Raw genomic sequence first — 20,730 nt, 5'->3', positions numbered from 1 at the left:
CGTTGACCGCAAGTCTCTATCTATCACCGTTCTCTCGCAATTTAGCGTTATACTCCGGCCGGCCGGCCGGACGGCCGGACAAATTTTTGGCGCATACGTTTTTTGGAATGTAGGGACCCTAATTCGTGCTCATCCCAAGTTTGAGCCCGATCTGACGACTTTGCATTTTAGAGTGTACACAGAAGCTGTGCTTCTTTGAAGAAAGAATCACAGCTAAAAGAGCATTAAATGAACTTTAAAATGGTTAAGGATATTGCTTTTTATTTTATACCTTTTTTCTCATTCTGCGCGGACTTTTGGAGGTCGGAATTGGGCCACTTTCCCCTATACATAGAGTCCTTTGCAAAATATTCACCACTGATTAACCCTTTGGAAGAATTCTTTTATTGAAATCACAAATATGTTATTTTATTATGAAAAAGATTCATTTCAAATCAAAAAAAAATACAGAAGTAAAAGGAATTTCATCAACAAATTCCTTTTCCTCTGACTATAAGAGAAAAAAAACACGAAAAAACATTCAGCTAATAATAAAATAAACTCACGTACCTCTTTCCTATAATTTACTATTAATAATATCGATAATATCGAAGAAAGAAGCAACATGAAAACAATTTTATATGCCTTTTTCAGATATTTTTAAAAATACTTCTCTTAAAAAAAGTTTTATGTTTATAAAAACCAGAAATTGCCGAAAGAACTTTTAAATGAAAAGCTCAACCTTAGAAAGAAAAATCATTCTGTGGTCTTGGGTCAAAGGATGAATAAATTAAATTCAAACTTCAACTGCAAAGAAGAAGAATTTGACATTTTTTTGGGGGAAAATTAATTGCTTTACATTCTTTTATGTTTTGACCTTTTTATCATTGCAAAAATGAAATTAAAACCCTATTTTACATGCTAAAGCTTCAAGAGCTTAGATTCAAGCTGCAAAAAAACCACATCAATGGAGGGAAAGAAATCCCATTAATTTGATACATGCACCATTTTGTATCCTGTGTGGTGTCCCCTCTCGAATAAAAAGAGGAATTCATCAGCAAAAAAACACCATTGAAGAATATGTTGTGGGTGGTTTATGGGGGGAGGAAAGAAGCGAGGAAAAGCTAATTTACACATTTCGCATCTTGTGGCGAGTGTGTCTGAATTAATTGAAACCAGAGATTAATTGCAAATTGCAGGGGGTTGTGGGTGGTATTAGTGGTGGGGGGGAGAGTGTAAATGAATTTCTTGTCCACTCGATGGGAGTCAGCTGTAAATCTCTGGCAAGTTAATTCCCATTGGATGTGTCTTCCCTTCAAATGGTAGCGGATATGTAGATTGATATGTCGCTTTTTCCCTGGGAAAATAGGGCCCACCCTAAGCGGCATGTGTGGCACAATATTGCCCAGTTGGAGATTTATTCTCCAATACTCGGGGTGTGATGCTATTTAAACAATATATTGTGTGTGTAAAACTAAAATTTACTACTCTCCACCTTGTGCCAATCGTTTCATGGGTCAAAGGAGGGTGTGCGAAGGTGGATGGGGTTGTACAGCACACCAACCTGGCCGTATATCAAGCCACCCTTTGGCACACAGGTAAATAATATAGAAAGGCTTCATCGATAGGTCATCGGCATAAATGCGACCCAGTTTTTCTGCTGATATTTTTCCCTCTTCCACCCATCCACACAACACATGCACAGGTGTTTCGCCACCCACCTCCTCGGGAGGGTGAGTGAGGGTGGAGAGGATGAAAAAAGGGATGTGTGCGGCCTCTTCTTGGGGTGTGTTTGCGACTTTCACCTCATCGCATTGTCAAATTCAACCTCGAAAGTCGGAAAAGCCACCCCACGACACGGGAAAGAAGTCGAAGGAAAAGTGACACACAGAGTGAATGAAGGGAAACCTAAATGGTGATTTAATATCACCTCTAAATCTCTCTCTGACCTACTCTTCACTGGGCTTTTGTGTGCCACCTCCCCGCCCCCCACAACCCACACCGCAGAGTGTTATGTGGGGGAAAAGGTCGCGAATGTCACGTGCTCCACCTGCTTCCATCCATACCTCTCTGACCCCACTCATCATTTTTTTTCGTGTCGTTGATGGGTGAGGAAGAGGAGTCATGAGGATGGTGCACGGGACTCCCCGTTGGTAGGCGAAATGTCCTTCGCTTCCTGCACAATATATACAAACTGCACTCCACGCATACCAATTGGGCAGTTTGCTATTTGCAAGGCAAACAATGCCACCTTGCAAATCGATCCTCCGGCAGTTTATTTTCAAATTGATACACTCTGCCTTGTAAATTCCCGAATGCCTTTCCCACACATTTCCTCTTGCGCTCCTTTCCCGTACACGGATTTTCCACGCCAAACAGCCTTGGTGTATTTCCTCCCCGTATATATATATACAACACCAAACCAAGCACGAACACACGGAAAGCTCACAAAGGTGGAAGGGAAGGGTGTGCAGACGGGGGCATGGAATCTCTTCTGTGGCGATAAAGTAAATACAAATAGAAAATAATACATAGAGAGGAGCGATTCCAATTGATCGAGGGGTTGGAAACAAACTCCACAATTTCCCATATTTCGCACATATCTATATATATTTTTCTCCCATTTTCTCTTTACAATATACATAATATAACCCATTTCACTTGAAACTCTCCCGGAAAATCGTTTAGGAAAATACGATAATTGGGAAATGGTAGTAAAATGCAAGTTTTTAAATGCAGACGTCTGCAATGGAGGCGCCTGGTGCAATTTTATTATTAGTCAAGCATTGCATTGAGTTTATTTAATTAATTAAAATTTATTTATTTTCAATGTTGCTTACAGTTTTCTCTGTGAGAATTTAGCGAACTAACTTGTAGGAAAACTGACATAATTTACTCTATTTACTCACATAAAAATATGTAAAAAATGTAATCAAACTTTGATTTTTTTTACCTTTTTTACAGTTAAATTAACTTCTCAAATGATTTTCAAATAAACAGCATAAAGTTCTGACTTTATTGCTACTCCATTCTAAACTCTTTTATGCCATGAAATTCCTGTAAAAGAAAATCCTTTGGAAATTGCACAACATGATTAAAATCAAAGAATTTTTTATGTCGACAGCATAGATTTTTCATTCTTTTGCTATGCAAATATTTTCATTGCCTCAAACACAATATAATGTTGTATTGTTCCTTTCTCGAAAATTCTTTATTCTATGAGTTTTTTATATTATGCATTCTGCCCATTTATTTACCCTTTCCGGATGAACACATCAAAGGGAGAAGAAATATTTTTCCGTTCACAAAAAAGCAACATAAAAATTCGCAAAAAGTTTCCTTTTAATTCGTAAAAAGCACGGCGTAATAAAAAATGAAAAAAAAATATTTCTCTCATATGACCATCGAACGAGTTCTACTTCCTTCGGGCAACAATTTATACTTCCTGCGACGAGCAAGGGAGAAAAAAAGAAGAATTGTCGGAATTTTCGTAATAAGAGAATGCTTTTCTTGTGTTGAGAAGGAATTCCTTGGTGTGTGGAGAAGAGAAACTTGACCGCATGGAAAGGAACGAGAAGAAGCTCTCAGAGTGGGTGGGTGAGAGCTTCTTTTTTTTCGGGTGGGAGCGCGGAGGAAATAAATCTGGTGAAGGCAGAGGAATTGAAGGACATGAAAAAGTATGCGGAGGTGGGAAAAACAGGCAAATTCTCCATTTAAATTGTGCGGCCCTGACCACTCGAGGCACTATCATAATTGCTTATATATCGCCCAGGTGGAAGAGTTCATCGACCATTTGACCTGGTTTTGAATTGGCAGAGGAGTCGTCTCGGCTCCTCAGCAACGGCGCTCGCGCCACACTCGGCACTTCGCATTTTCTGCAACTTTTTCCCCAACACAACCCCATGCGAGTAAAAGTTCTTGTTGCAATATTGACTTGAAAATTGGCTAAAGGATTTACACAGTGTTCTCTATAGGGTTCGGAATGAGCTTCAGGTGCAAATAGTAGTAGGGCGGCAGTCTGGCTACACATACTACACACATACAGCTCCACTAATGCCCCCACCCAACAACCTTCGCATTGATTTAATACAATTTCCAATTTATCCCCCACACGAAGAAAATGTAATTTCCAAACTATATAGCACCCAACTCGCGGCGCCAGGGAAAACATCCGCAAAAGGAAAATTTCCTCTGCAGCGAATTTATGGCTTTTCGCAGGATCCCACTTCATCCTGGAGACTCGTAAAATGTAAACAGGGTGTTTGTGTGGGATGCGGGAAACTCCGGGAAAAGCAATGCGTATGAAAGAGCAAAATACACCCTCGCACCATATTTATCGATAAGAAAGCAACAACTGGATGTTTCTCACAACAATCCCTAAATATATTTTTTTAAAAAGTAATTTTTCCACCAAAAAGAAAAATAAATATTTCCAGGAAGTTTCAATTTTATCCGTCAATTTGTAAAAATTTACCATTAATAATTTTCACTTATTTGCAAATTGTTTATCCTAGAAAAAAATAAAAAATCACGACCCAAACAGTTCTACGAATTGAGGTATTGAATCATATTTTAACGCTTTAGGCAGATGAGAAAACGACAAATAATTTTGATGAATAATTTATATTAACCTACATCTCAAAAGCTCTACTATATTTTCCTACAAATCCGGAATTTTATTTAAAATTCTTAAGAAAGTTTTAAGCAAAAATTCTTAAATTCAAGGCACCAAAATTGTTTTTTGATTACAATTTTTGTTTCTCCCAAAAATAGTATCCCACAAATTAATCTCCTGAGCTAAATCTTCCTCAGAACTTTTAGTATGGCGAAGAAGATTATAATTAAAAAGAAAATCTCTTTGGAAAGGAATCCTTGAGCCTATATCCCACACGGTTAATCTTTTATTCAGAGCACCAATGATTTATTGCTTAATCTCGATGGATGCAGATAAATTCGGCAAATTAAATGTCTGTACCAGCAGTGTTAGTTCCTCTGTCTATCCAAAGTGTCTGTAGTGTATTAATTTATGTGCAAAATAACTTCTTTTGCCTTGAATGGGGATCCCCTCGGCAAGACTTTCCGTGCCACAGTAAAAACCCTTGAGCTTTTTATCATGTCACAGCATCCCCCATGGGTATGGGGTAAGAGGGGGTGAATCATAAAGGATGGCAAAATCCTCTTTTAATTATCGCTACACTTTATTGCTGATTTTGATGTATTCGAGTGGCCGGTGTGGGTGGGTGTAAAAGGGCAAAAGAGAAGTTACACAAGAAGTCCACAAACGTGACCCAGTTGCTGGAGCTTTTTCTCCCTTTCTCGCATCGCTTCACATCGCCACCCTCTTCGTGGGTGGGGACGGGGAGGTTGGAATATATCCGTGAGTTTATCAAAATGATTGTTAAACGATGGTACTTGAGAAAAATAATGTGGCTCAAGACACAATTGACAGCGTAATCTGGGATGCAGAGGAGGAAGTTTCCTTGGTGGAGGATCACTTGAGTGGGAAAAATTATGGAGTGCAAACTCATGGTGTCCTCACACCTTTATCATCTTCCACAACTAACGTACATACCTACTCAAGTTGCCGGGGAAAATTGATGGCACATGGCAAAAGTTTTGATCTCTTTTAACCCCACCCCGTACCCATGTTCCCAAACCCAGGAAAAGCATCCACAGATTGATGCTTAATCAACATTGTTGAAGGAGTTCCCCGCGGAGTCACTCCATAATATAACTTCCTCTTGTACGGGAGCCATGCCCAGGAAAAAGCCATGAAGAGAGCTTTAACATTGAATCACTCGCTCGAATGTGCATTGCACTGGTTTTATGTAGTTAAGGACGTTTCGATGGAATAAATAGGTCAAAGCACGAGTTTTGGGGGCTTCCACGACACAACCATTCATCTCACTCGCACCCATGGGGTGGAGGAAAGCTCCCATTCAGCAGGAAAGCTCTGTGGCCTGATTATGACTTGTTTATATTTCCATCTCATTCCATCGATTGTTTCACATTTCTATTGCTCTCTCTCCTACATTATGTACCTCCTTTACTATGTACATTCGCTTCCCGACATTCCCGCAAATATATTCCACCGCTCTCTCTGGAAGTGCCAGGAGCTTTTTCTCAAAGATGTGATGGGTGTTCCTTCTGGAGAATTTTCCACACTTCTCTCCAATATATTTTCTCTGTTCGCTCTCAAAATATTCTCACACCATACTTGAATGTCTGGCAGTAACGAGAGAAAACCCACCACAAGGAAATTCATGCTAAAATATATACAATGCCAAATAACGACCTCTTCTCTGTCTATTTGGCTAAAGTACCTACCGCACATACTAATAAAATTTATAACATTACTAAATCTTACACAGTATTAATAAAAATGTAGAGTTTGTAAATTTAATATTAGACATTACTTTAAACGATATTTTTTCTTACAGTTTAAAACGTTCAAAAAGGTTGTCTAAATAATATTTTTAATTGAAAATTGAATAATAACGATTAATATTGAGCAATAGCCTATAAAAATGTTTTCCTAAAATGTCCTGAAGCTCCAATACAAGCTTTTCTCTAAAATTATTATTAAGTTTAAAAATTAATTGATTGAAATTGCATCTAATTTCACAGACAGTCACTGTAAATTCGTAATATGTAAATGGATTATCAAGTGCAAGAAAGGGATCTTAAGTTGTAAGATATCTGTTTCACTTCCACGATGATTGTGTACTTTTCTTGACAATTACATAAGTGGGTTTTGTACACAATTTATCGTGCACCACCCCTCATCGTTTGAAGTGTGTGTTTGGACGAAAAACACCTGATGAAAAGTGGCACACCTCACAGTAAGATAGTCTAACAAGAGGCGGGAGCTTTCCCTCCCAAAAAAGCTCCCTACGCGACGGATAGAGTTGTATAAATTAAATGCTATGCTATGTGTAACATAGTTGTGGGAAATTATTTGTCTCTACTATATACTCTGCATATTATATATGTGAGTTAAAAGCTCTTTCCATATTCTGTGTGAATGTCTTCCTACATAGTTGGGGTATGGACATATGTATAGAAAAAGCTCCCTTGGATTTTCACATGGACACAGAATGGATGGGGCAAAAGTATTCCTTCTGTGGCATTGAATAACAAACACAAGATGGATTTATTTGAGCTTACTTTTGCATTTCAATTGAGGGTGCTTCACACTGTTTGTTTCTTCCTACACACCACAGTCCTTCTCACAGTACAATTTATCATACATTTTGTAATATAATTAAAATGGGTGAACCTTGAGCTGTGTGCGTTTTGCGAGAGCTTTTCGGCATTAGAATTTTTCTTCCTCCAACCGCCAATTCGGCGAGGTAGAACAATCAGAATCTGAGAGAAGTGTTCTAAACTGCCGGCGATAAAATCCCTATTCTATATTCGCACGCCATTTATCATCATTTTATCGCTTTCACCGTCGTCGCCTTACCTGTGGAGCTTTTTTGACTATATAGGTGGGATCCCAAAGTTGCGGGGGAAGGAATTAATTGATGCTCTAGGGGGAGAGTAAGGCGCACAGAGAATTTTCAACACGTTGAAACAACTCTTGGGAGAGATACTATAACTCCCATAATCCATGCTCCTTTTTCATCTCCCACACAGTACTTCATCCCTATATCCTTCCCCTCCCTCCCATGCTAATGGTGGGGAAAAAAAGCAAAATAAGCCCCTCGAGCAATCGACCCAATTTTGAGATTTTCTCAAAATTTCTCGCATTGTAATTGACCTACTTCTAAATTGCCTGCCAAAAATACAAGGCACACACCATACAAGGATTTTGTTGTGGCAGTGAATGAGGGAAATATTACAACAAATAAAAAATATGATAACGAATTAATAAATTTTCTCCACCTTCGCCCGGCATTCTGTGAGCGCCCATTCTCTCATAGTCAGCGCACAAAACGCCAAATCGCTCCCCAATGTGGGATGTTGGATGTGTGAAACGTATTTCACCTTCGGAAAAATGTTGTACGCGCGCCTTTTGAGTCATGGAGAAATTTAGTGAAAATATGGGGAAAAGGCCTTCCCGAAAAAAAAACATGCTCCCCATATTTCGCTTTGGCAATGAAATCATAGCTGAAAGCAATAAATGTTCTGCGGAGCATTAAGTCTCCAATATTAAGTTGAGCACGACACACAAGGTTACAAATTGATCTGCATATTTGAGTCGTCATGTTAATTTCTCGGGGAATATTTCTTGTGCTTATTTTTTACCTTCTTCCCGTGAATGCCTAACAAAATGGTAATTTTTGGTTGTATGTAAGGTTGTGTAGGAAGCAGCCATCTCAATGTTCTTATTTTTTCTTTTAATTCCTTTTTAACCACAAAAGCCACATACCCTCGTTCCTTTACTCGAATAAAATACATACCTACCTTTTTTATTTAATTTCAAACATCGACCTTCCTCAGTTATTCTTTTATGCTCCACAATCCCTAGCACAAAGGTCCTTCTTATGGCACAAATCGCTGAAAACAACAAATTAGACCTCGAGAAAAACAAGGGATTTCCCGGGGTAAAGTGCCACACATTCAACACCAAAAAGAGGAAAATTAATTAATATCCAATGAAAAGTGATAATGTTCATTCCCATCGGGGCATTTTGTATGGGAAATGTTGCAAAGTGTGAATGGCCCCAAAAAGGGTGAGGAGAGTTGAACGTTTTTATACTCATGAGAACAAAAATCCCGTGCTCCTATTCATGGGAGAAATTATATTAATTAATCCTGACCCTATTCACTGTCTCACGACTTTGTTAAGCTGCTGAAAGTTTCCTGAAATTTTCTCAATTGTAATGCAAAAAAGTTTTTCAATTTTGACATTTAAATTTCAATATGAAACGATTTATAATTTAGGATTGTCCCTAAAGGAGGTTTATCTCAAGTTAATCAGTTGATTCCAATTGGAGAAAAAAAATTTCCTAAAATTGATTTCATTTAATGATTTAACAAAACGTGAATAGATTTTTCAGTGAAAATTCTTAATTTTCAACACATAATCAGCATAGAAAAAAATTTTCAAATCAGAGCTTTAAATCTTCACTTAATTTTTTCTTTGTCCACCATTCTTATATAAATTTTAATTATACAATCGCGCTCCTTTAAAAAAAAATGTTCGTTAAAAGTTCCACAAGAAAAATGTAACCGAGATAGTTTTCCAAATTGAGGAGTATTTGATATATTTGCCGGAAGAATTGGAAAAATTTTCTCCGCAATCCTGTGAAAGTTTCACAGAGTGAGAAACTTTGGGATATTTGAAACTTTTCGATTGCTCGTACACGACACCATGATGATACAATACAAGAAGATTTCCCTTTCACTCTGCGGGTATGGTGGTTGGTAATAAACTTTTGATTTCATTTCAACTTCCATCCCCATTCGTGCGTGGGTGTTGTGTGCGATGAGGGATGACAAAAGTCTCGTGGCGCTAAATTCCTCATCATGCCATATTGTCGAGGGATGGGATGATGAGTACCAAAAAGGGGCTGCATGGGGAGGTACGCAATGTATGATTTCGGGCACGTATCTAATTTCCAATTGACCATGTGTCGAAAAGGGGGATTTCTTTTATTTTCAAATAACACGACGAAATCACTGGGACTTTTGCAATTGCTTTTATCATGGCTATACGGCGGTCTATATTGTGTATACAATGAGGATTGTTTTGGCGATTTTTGTGACGGGCGGGGGTGTGAAGAGAATATCAAAATTATAGAGCGGTCAATGACCATTGTGGCGGGAAATGATTTCTCTGGCATTCCCCTATATATGGCTAGAAAGTAGCCAGGAATCGAATTAAGAAGTCAAAGTTGATCGGCAGCCCATTAGGTTGGTATCCACTTTCCTTCGATTAGGAACTCTGCCTATTTTTGCAGCATCAGCAGATTTCGCAACACTTTATGTAGCTTATTTTCATGGATTGACGTGACTCATATAAGTAGTGTAGCAGCATATATTTTTTTTCTTCTCTCTCCCCCATGTTAGGTCTTCATCTTTTTCTCTTCTCCATGTGGTGGTCCCTCACAGTTGGCATTGGGAGTGTATTTTTCCCATGGACCAAAAATTGATACCAAAATAGACATTGTCTCACACCCCCCTCCGCAGAGGCTCATTGGAATTTATGAAAATGGTGTCTCCACATTGGCTGTCTTTTTGCTCCATTGAAATCCACTGTTGTTTGCCACCCTCAATATCCAACAAATTTTCTTCGCCCTAAGGATTTGGATTATGGGATTCTAAAGAGAAGCGGGTGGTGAATTTTCCACGATGAAGAGGAGGGTGTCGTTGACCTTCAAAATATTTTTCCTCAACTAGCAGTTTCCGTCTCCTCCCATCGCAACTTCCTCTCTAGCGCATCACTTTTTGCTACGCTAGAGGAATTTATAATTTTCCTTCCTTCAACTTCCCATTCTATATACCGCAGTTTTCCACCAGAAGGCGAGAAAAGTCGGAGAAAAAGGCATTTATTATGTGAAAATTGGCAATTTCCACTTATTTCGTACAACATTCCCATCATTCTTATGAAGAGGCTGGGAGAGGGGGTGTATTTTGGTTCTCACATTTTCCACCCACACACGGCATTTCCCCTTAAGATGTGTGTCAATGCAATGACCAACAATTTTCCCATCAATTTTCCATAAGGCCTGCCGATCAAGGCGACCGAGGCATTGTCTATGGCTTTTCCCACCACCTTCGCCGGTTCTGACCTTTCCCTCGGACTGCCTCAATACTTGGCGCCCCATGGCAGGGACACTGACGAGGTATTGTAGATGAAAAATTATGTTCTGATTGATGGAGGGTATTCTTTTTTTTGTATGTCAATTGGTCGATTGTCCCAATTACACTCCGCTCAACCCCATGAATAGGAGATCATGGAGCTTTTTTTTGTACTACCACCGCAACATCGAAGATATTCTTCAAACCATTGAGCTCGTCTCATCGCTTGTTTTGTTTGTTTATCTGGAACACTTCCAAGAGTTAATGATTTTACGAGAAAAATGATTTTATAAGAGATCATAGATCAGCAGCTCCCCTAATAAAGATACAAGATCATCCCCAAATTCATTTTCCTCTTACTACAACATTTTTCCCCATCTAATTGCACTCTTTGCCAGAACTTATTTACTTTGATGGATACTCTGCACAATTTGTCCATATTTAGCTCAGTTTAGAAGAGGTGGTATAAGGAGTCTGTCACATGGTTCATTTGTGTAACTTGATGCCGCCTCTGCGAAGGGAGAAAAAAATTCTTGTGAAGAACATTTTTCTTCATTACTCAAATTGGGGTGATTCGTCGCATGCGAGTGTACGATATTGCTCTTGGCAGCTTTCCAGGAAGCTCCCGTCTCCGACTGAAGATGACAGAGAATGTGCAAGGAAAAAATAAATTCCTTAAGACCTTCCTCTGCATGTCAAGTTTAATTGCACCCGCCAAATCACATGCATTTCCCCGTGCAGCCTTCACTTGGTGGGGGGGGGGGGTTTCTCGTTCACTGAAAAAAAAAAGCTCCTCTCCGCGATTCCCGCGGTAAATCACTGACTGGCACCTCGAGTTGGGGGTTACATGAGCATGGTAGCCCAATTCTCATCATTATTATTTAATGTTTTCCGCCACACGAGTCACAAATCGCCAAGAACTTCCAACTTATGTGCTTACATAATGACTCGCTAACGGAAATTGTAAGCTCCTTACCTCCGTGTGTTTTTGTGTGTACGGCACCCACTCAAGGGTACACTTTTGGATGCGGAGGAATGGTGTTTAAGTTTGTAGTGAAATCTTTCTCACTTCCTCCCACTACTGCTCTTACCTTCCCCGTCGCATATTTGTGGGGGTGGTGGTGAAAGAAAGAATGAAAAAATAAGCATTTTGAGAGGGGGATGACATGGAAGCTCTCCGGTAAAGCTCCTTTGAAGCATTTATGGTGCTTTTCCTTGTCGTGTCGGGGTGGACGTTTTTTTTTTTCTTCAAATGAAAATATGTGGTGTGTACGTGTGTTCTTTTCGGTTAATGGTAATAATTATGCTGCATACATACATATATTTATAGTCAACTCATATGTACAACCCAGGTATCACATTCAACATATTGGTGGGCATGAGATGGGAGACGAGCGAGACTCTCGGGTAGGAGTTCTCTTGTTGTGTGAGTCGCGCATTCGCGGGCTTCTCGAATTCAGGGCAAGGTTGTCGACTACCTGTGGCTATGTGTTTTGTGACCTGGGTCGATTGAGTGTCTGTGCATATAGTGAAACTATAGAAAGCATATTTTGCCCCAAAAACACGCCTCCAATCTACATACAAAACACCCTTTTTTCCATACCCAGCACGCGCCTCCAACATATGGATGTTGGCACGCTTTTGCACCCTCAAAACCCATCTAGGGTTGTCTGCATATGTACCAGAAAATCCATATAATACTGCAAATTCCTCACTTTAAAACAATTTTAAACAGGAGATGATGATTTCACACAAAATGTCTACTTAGCACCACGCCTATAAAAGAGAATCTTCCCTGATTTTTTTTTACGAAGGAAAGTGATTCAGCAGAAAAATTATGAGCTGTTTAAACATACACGATATACATGATAAGCATGCATAACAACTTCATTATGTACATGAGCATCAGAGCAGAATATTTTAGCATGATTTTCCCCCGCAGACACACCTACACAATCACTTATTGAAGCGATTGGAGCTTACAAGCATAAATCCTATTCGAGGATTAAAATTAAAAGCACACGAAGGTTGTATTAGTTTCAAATTCTCTCTACATGACCTTTGCACCAATAGTTTGACTATTTTTGAATAATTCTCATCAATATATTTTTGATTAGAAATAAAATTAAATGTTTCCATATCCTGCAAATAATTTTGTGGAAAAACATTTTCTCAGTAAAGTAATTGTGAAAAAAATTATTCTCAATTTTCTCCTGCAATTTTCCTAATTACTCCGCACCAGATTGAACAGTAAATGAGGGTGGGTGCTCGCTCAAGGGTCTGGGCTGAGGGGGGAAATCAGTGGATAAATTGGATAGACAGTTTTGTGTGAGGGTGGGATTGAATATTGCACATTTACCACCCCCACCACCGGTATTTCCATCAAGAGAGAGAGTCGATATAGGAATTGAGTGTTTTTCTGCCGCCGAGCCGACCATGACCTGTTGTGTTGCCTCTGCTCGGGGTTGAGCGAAATTTAGGTCACACAGACACACACCGGGAGAATCCGGAAGCGGGAATCTCGGCAGAAAGACGTATTGTCGTTTCCCTCGCTCAAGAGGAGGCATGAAGAGGTCAGCTGATATGGAGGGTGCGCCTCACAACCACCCCCAAACGGAATGCTCCAATAAATTCCTTATGCTGGTGCGGTGACCTTCATTCCTGCCGGTGTTTTGTGGCTTAATGGGACACATTCTCCAGTCTTCGGGAATCAGGTCATAATCATATCCATTCCATCGATATATACATACATAGCATAGGAGAAATATCGGTCGACAGCTATGGGCCTTGGGGCCGAATTGGTTGGATATATGAGGTGGTTTTAGTACGGGATATCCCCCATGATATCAATATCACCCTCTTTTTAAGTTTTTTTTTTTTTTTTACTTTTCAAAAAAATAAAATTCCGCCCTCGATGCACGAGGGCACACTGCTATGCCGGAGATTGTTTCCCCTCCAAGGAGACACGTGAAAGTGCCAAAGATTGTGCCAAAGTCACAAGAGCCGGGAAAATAATTCATTTTAATTTCTGCTAAAAGTTTTATCTACACCATGCAACCACCACGCGAAAATGTCGTGAAAGTTTCCGTTGAAAATTCAGTGGGAAAAATCACATTTAGCACCCGCACGTGGTGAGTGAATCGCAAGTGTGTGTGATATCTTTGACATTTTCCCACCATTAATCAACAGATAAATTACATAGAGGGGTTGCGAAGTAATAAATTTTGAGGATTTCTATTTTTCCAAGAGGAGAAAATTGAATTCAACGAATTTTTGCTTTCTTTTATTTAAATTATTTATTTTTGTTTTAATATCAATCCATGGAGCAGCCTGGTAGTCTCTATATAATGGGAGAATATGCAGAGAAAGAGCTAGAACACTTAACCAAGTTTTACCAGGCGCCTCCATTTAATTTTAAAAATCTCTTCTTTTAACAAAATTAATTAGTGTGCATCCCTTTTTGCCAACTTTCTAATTTTCTCTATAAATAAAAGCTTGCAATTTGAATGATTTTATCGCTTTTATCTAAACTTTCCATTTACATAGAATGTTTGTGCACATTGAGCTATATATGAAAATTTCCTCTAAAATATATATTCCTCCACAGTGTATCATCACCCTTAACGATTATTGATGTTCCTATTGTGGAGTCTCCGAGGAAATACAATTCCATGAATCACATCAATAAATCTGCCTTGAGAGTCATTTAGCTTGGCTATTAATTGTACAAACTTTCAAATAATCCTCCCCCAAGTAAGGAAGTTGTGCGGGTGAAAAAGATTCATATCCAAACAAAAATGTGTACAAGCCAACCCTCTGGACTTTCAATATAGTCATAAAGTTTAATTTCCCTAAAAGCTTCTCCCCCTCCCCCCTTAGCTGAAGCTCCCGAATTTTGTCTCCATGAAACGTTTTTGTTTAAGAAATCATCACCAATTTGTTTCGATGATCTAGGGCAATTTGAGAAGAAGCAGTTGACGTCTCAAGGTTGCACCACCCCCGCGCCAGTTTATCGCGCATTTCTTATCAGTTTTTTTCGGTACGTAACGCTCTGTGTAGAATGCCAGACATGTACAAATTGTAAAAAAAAATGGAAAGGGCGACACTTTCAGTTACAACTCATTTAAATTTGTGACACTTCAAGTACAATTAACAATTTTATTAAATTAAGCCGTTTATATTGGCGGTGTTCGATTGTTCTCATGCCTTTGCGTGTGGGCCTTTTGGCTGGTCCAGCAGACTGTACGATGCACGATTATGTCAGTCATTGAAGAGAAACAGATAAACGAAAATTTGCCCTCGGGGCAAACATGCGAATTTCGGGGCGACATTAAATTGAAGATAAATTAAATCAATTCCCCCCTTAATCCATATGCCAAATGGAAAAATGAATAAAGAAAAAATTTCCATCAACGATTGAAGAGTAGTGTGATGGAAAAAAATCATTTCCACTTGCTTTTATTATTACAACTCTCTTAATACTTTGCCCTACATTTTGAACAAGTTTCAAGGTTTATTATTATTCAATGACCAATGTCAAGTTACAACATTCCACCAATAACTACTGCTATGCAATATTTTTGCATTTGATACACATTTTAGAGGAATACACTCTGCGGCGGAATTTATTTTGTGACATTCCTCACATTCTTTGCGTGCTTTTTTTTCAACTCTTTCTCTCATCTCGGTGGGGCATTTTTCGCCTGGGGCGGCTACTTCTCATTTGGGGAACTAAATATTATGTGCTGGGTGGTTCAACAACCGACAAATTAATTGAATTTTCACACTACAATTCGCAACAGATGTCAGTGAGAGAAGTGAATTAATTTGGGGAAGAATGTCCCTATAATAGGGATTAGATACGGATATTTGGGATCTCTAACAAGGCAATTTAGCAAATTAGGAAGGCTCTTGTAGAGGGCGAGTTAATTTCTTTTTTTTTTAAATAAATCAGAATAAATTAAAAGGGTGGATTGGGCAATTAATAGAACACCTATCTATGTAAAAATTGTAGGTATGTATGTTATAATCATTTTAAAATAAATCTTCTAACTATAATTTTAAAGAGTTTAACAAATCCTTAAGCATTCCCTTGACATTCACGAAGAAGACCTCGCTCGTTGTTTCTTCTTTTAATAAACGAGAGTACATACATTTCTCCATGTACGTTAGTCCTTAACATTTGGCAAGTTCAAGTAATTCCGAGCAATTGTTCATTGTCACAAATTCAATTATCCAGTTTTTAATTTCTTCTCCTCGGCATTTTGCAGCGTGCCAAGATCAGAGTGGGAGTTTCACGCGAGTTTGCCCACATTCCCAGAAAAAATGTACTGGTAAGCTGACCAAGCTTACGAGAGCTGTGTTTCTTTCAGTGTACCAATTTTGTAAGAGCAAACTACAAGGCAAATTAATTTAAATAGGTACGCGTAAAGTCAGGAAAAGTTGAAAAGTCATCCCCCTAGAAATCTTTAAAACGCCATATCTCGGGAACGGCTCCATAGATTTTCGAGTTTGACCTATCGTTGGAAAGGTCTTAACCTCAACTATAACATATTAAAATATGATGTAAATCGATAATAGCATTTTTGAAATATTCGAATTAGAAATTTTCGAAAATTTTGATTTTGACTTTAGCGCCTCTCGCGGTCATTTCTCGAAGTTGCAATGTTCTAGACATTTGTAGGGTTTCACGAAACCTTTCATTTGCGTTTGAGCTGATCAAAATCGGACATGTAGAACCGGAGATATGACATGTCAAAGTTGGAACTCAATATTTTCAAAATGGCGACATAAATTTTTTTAATTTTTTTTTTATAAATAGATGTTATAGTAGGCTATAATATATCAAAAAATGAAGCAAATCGATAATGGCGTTTTCGAGATATTCATCGAAAACTCATCGAAAATTTTGTTTTTGATTTTTGGCCCTCTAGCGGTCACTTTTGAAACTTCGGATGTTCTAGAGAGTTGTAGGGTTTGTTGAGAGCTTTCATTTGAGCCCGGGTTGATCAAAATCGGTCAAGCCGTTTTCGAATTATGGTCGATTTTCGATGAAAAATTGTGGCGGCCATATTGACTAAACGGCTTGACCGATTTTCGAAAATGAGGTATCGTTGGAAAGGTATTGATGGCCTCTACAACATATAAAAATTTCAGATTTTTAGCTATTACAGGGGCTGAGATATAACGAAAACAAAATTTTGAGGTTATTCAAAATGGCGGACGCGGGGGTGGGGGGTAAAATTTGACATCATAATCGGATGTCTTCCAGTCGATATTTAAACTTTGCCGTTTACCGCAAGTCTCTATCTATTACCGTTCTCTTGTAATTTAGCAAAAGGTTCCGGACGGCCGGCCGGCCGGAAAAAAAATTTTTTGGCGCATACGTTTTTTGGAATGTGGGGACCCTAATTCGTGCTTATCCCAAGTTTGAGCCCGATCTGACGACTTTCGATTTTGCTCGGTACACAAAAGCTGTGTCTGAAAGAAACACAGCTAAAATCTTCCCAGACGTTAAGAATTTTCTTTTGGTGGATAAAGGGAAAAATGCCTGCCTTTAGAAATGGATTACAGCAAATTTGTTGGTCGTGACAAGTTCAGCTTTTTGGGTACAGATCCCTTGGCCATTTGTTACGGCATGTGGAGCGAAAAGACAAGATTCTTCGTCTTGTGATTTTTTTGTGTGTGCCCTCTTTGGACAGTATCACTGAAAAATACATTGTACCAGGCTTCTCAATATATATTCTCTCTTTTCTTCCTCTTTGCAGCCTGGATGCTTGGGTGGCTCATGTGCAAAACCGTTCCCTACGTGCAGGGCGTCTCTGTGGCAGCATCTGTCTACAGTTTAATCGCCGTGTCGCTGGACAGGTAAGACAAATTAATCAAAGTTTCAACGAAGGTGTGTGTTTAAAGTTCCTTCTCTGTGGGGGTAGGTGAAAAGAAAAATTGTTTCCTCCAACTTTTGGCTATCTCAAGGACTTATATCTGCTGAATTTACACGCAATTTCATATCCCCCACATCCATTTTGGAGAGTTATCACGGAAATTTCATTTTATTCCACTCTCCCTCTTTCAAAAGCTTTTTGGGAAAATTGATTAAAAAAACCGGAGATTTATCTGGGAAATAAATAATATTTCAACACCAACATTAAGGGTTGGTTTTGATGGCAATAATAATTTTTTTTCTGTTTATTCGAGAGACGAAAAGCTGCATTCTTTTCCCTCAAAAACGAAGAATGGCCCTTTGTCATTTCCAGAAACGTGCCCTAAACTAAAACCTCAACCCTCGATTTCTTATTTTTTTGTGTAAGTTCCGTGCAAATCCCCCTTCCCCTCATAGAAAGAGTGGCTGTAAAAATCTGTGAAATCCCATAGAAAGTTATGCAATGCAGAACATAAGCGGAGCTCCTTGGCATGACGTTCATGATGGAATGCTCCCACAGAGCTTTTAAAGGAGGGAGTAGGGCATCTCGTCGAAATTACAAGGGACATGCTGAGAATTTCTGCCAGTGATTGTGGGTGGATTTTGAGACACGAGAAGGGTGTAATAAATTTATCGGTATAATATGACAGTCGTTGACCCTGCTGCGGGGTGTCTGCGCGAAAGTCGAGGAAATAGAGCGAGCTTTTTCACTCCCCAAAAAAAAAAGAGCCCGCAGCACATCCTTCTACCATTAGACCGGCGGGGAGAAACCCTCTCAGATGTTGCAGGGCTATATTTTAAAAAACGTTCCCTCTAAAATACTCCCCCATGTTGGAAAATCCTGTCGTAGAAGAATGTTCTTGTCATACACCCACAACGTGAGACATCCCGAAATAAATTATGAGAGAAAAATTGACCAGAGTGGAAATTAGTTGATGGAAAAATGCTCACCCGGAGAATTGAAAAGAAAAAAAATATGAATGTTTCATGTGGCTTAAGAAGAAGAAAAAAAATACTGACTTAATGTGACCCAAAGAAAATTTAATGTCAATGTAATAGCCAGTTTTTTTTCACGTGGCTCTCGCACACTCACCATGAATTGGGTCAGCCGAGAGAAGTACATTACAGAGAGAGAAAAGAAAGCAAAAAATAATACAAAACGACACTCCATGCAAATCGCATTTTGATTTACTTTATAATTCCCGGTACGACCTTCTGATATTTGGCGAACTCTCATCGCCCTGATGGTTTCACATAAAAAAAAATCTCCTCGACAGCCACATTACTTCACTTATTGGTGCCTCTTATGGGTACTCCTTTTTATTTCTTTATTCCCATGTCAAATTAACATTTATCCATCGACAGAAGTCACCGCAAATTGCACCACATCTCCAATTTATTGATCAAGTCTCATGGGGATGCAGTTGATGTGGATTGAATGGGAAAACCGTGCGGAGGATTTTTCGCAATAAATCGCGAGGACAAGACTGTTGATTCCAACGCGCTGCACAAATCTTGTGTATTATGAATCATGCAAGAAGAATATCCCATACATTGTGCACCATCAGATTATTTTATGAGCTCTCTAGCACAAAGGGTGGATCACTAGTAAAAATATAAATTGACATTGTGGTTCGCTCAATTAAAAGTTTTTTTTAAGACCGTTAAAAAGATATTTCAAATTATTCAGAGATCAAGAAAATTCATTTAATTTTCAAATTTTAAAATTGAAAATTACTATACAACTTTTAGAGCTTTTACGTTTGAAAGTCTCAAGCTTATTTACTTCATTATATTATTAAACATTTGTTAAAGGCATTAAAATAATGCTGAAAAGAACTAAAAACAGCATAACAAATAATCAAATTATATAATCTCTTCATCTTAACATAAAAATGTTAATTATTCTCCCCTGATTCAGCAACTTTGCTATTATAAAATTGCAATAAAAGTGACCGAACTCAATCCATTGTTACTATGAAGATGAAGAATATTAATGTCTCACAGGGCAAGGTATCGATTGCTACTGGGTGGGCAAAGCCAAGAGCAACACGATGCTGCATGATTGGGAACACACCTCTTGTTTTTCATCGCGGCGGTCACGGAGGAAGATCAATGGGTTGTGTCATGTGAGACGACAAGAAGATATCTCTCTCAAATTGGTGATGGCAAATGCAGGGCTCCGCTCGATTGTGAAAAGATGACTCTTGGCATTTTTGGCGACAAGTGTTTTTTTTTTCATCAATAATCTCCAAGTTGTTGATATGGGGCCATGCGGTGTGCCCAAATATAAATTGCCCATTTATCACGGTAGCGTCGCGATGAGAAATCACGCGACGTTTGCAAAAGTGATTTATATGTGATTGAAAACTTAATAACCTTACTGGCCTCAAGAGGTCATCGAGATTCATCGGAAATTTCGGCGGCATAATTACATCGCGCGTTGGTCCTCGGCACAACTAGCGCGTGTTGTTTTCTCCAATGGGGGATGACACTGAAGATTTAATTGGCCACTCTGTGAAGGAGCATTGTCAGCAACATGGAGTAGGTACCCTCTAGCAGTGAGATATTAGTTGGAAGCACGGTAGCAATTTATTGGGGGAAAAAAGGAGCAAATTGAGCACAATAAATTTAATGCTTCATGCCTGGTGAAGAAATAATCTCACCTTGTGCCTGACATCGTTGGGATATAAATATGTATGTATATATGTTGAGGAATCGTAAATCAGACAATTCAAGAGTCTTCAGAAATATAATTTTTTTTTCGTGGATATCTCTACTTGTCTTCAGGGTTGACAATTTGCACGACAAAAAGAGTGAATAAATACGGCAAAATATTGGCTTCTGTGTGAAAAATTGCTGCCGCAATGTTGATTAATTGCGTGATTTTCAATTTATGCAAAATTATTCATCAATGAATATTATAAATATTACTCAAAGTCTATAATTACACGAGTCAAGAGTAAAGTTGATGAAAGACATGTTTAATAGCTTCGTTGGGCTTTTAACTATTGGATTAAAGAGCATTAAATTGACATTAAACATGTACAATGCTCTAAAAAACGATTATTGGCGAGAAA

At 38.7% G+C, this 20,730-nt stretch overlaps 1 protein-coding gene across 2 annotated transcripts in view; it reads left to right on the top strand.

Moving 5' to 3' along the window:
* LOC129787680 (neuropeptide SIFamide receptor-like) overlaps window positions 1-20,730 on the top strand; it is a 44,834-nt gene that overhangs the window by 5,897 nt on the left and 18,207 nt on the right. For both annotated transcript variants that reach the window (XM_055823409.1, XM_055823408.1), the window contains exon 3: window positions 17,496-17,595. In XM_055823409.1, coding sequence (XP_055679384.1) covers window positions 17,496-17,595 — 100 coding nt within the window. The remainder of the gene's footprint in view (window positions 1-17,495; window positions 17,596-20,730) is intronic.

The sequence above is a fragment of the Lutzomyia longipalpis genome, chromosome 1 (assembly GCF_024334085.1).
Source record: "Lutzomyia longipalpis isolate SR_M1_2022 chromosome 1, ASM2433408v1".
NCBI classification, from domain to species: domain Eukaryota; kingdom Metazoa; phylum Arthropoda; class Insecta; order Diptera; family Psychodidae; genus Lutzomyia; species Lutzomyia longipalpis.
The sequence above is the reverse complement of the archived record's forward strand: the minus strand, read 5'-3'. Positions and strand labels throughout refer to the sequence as shown.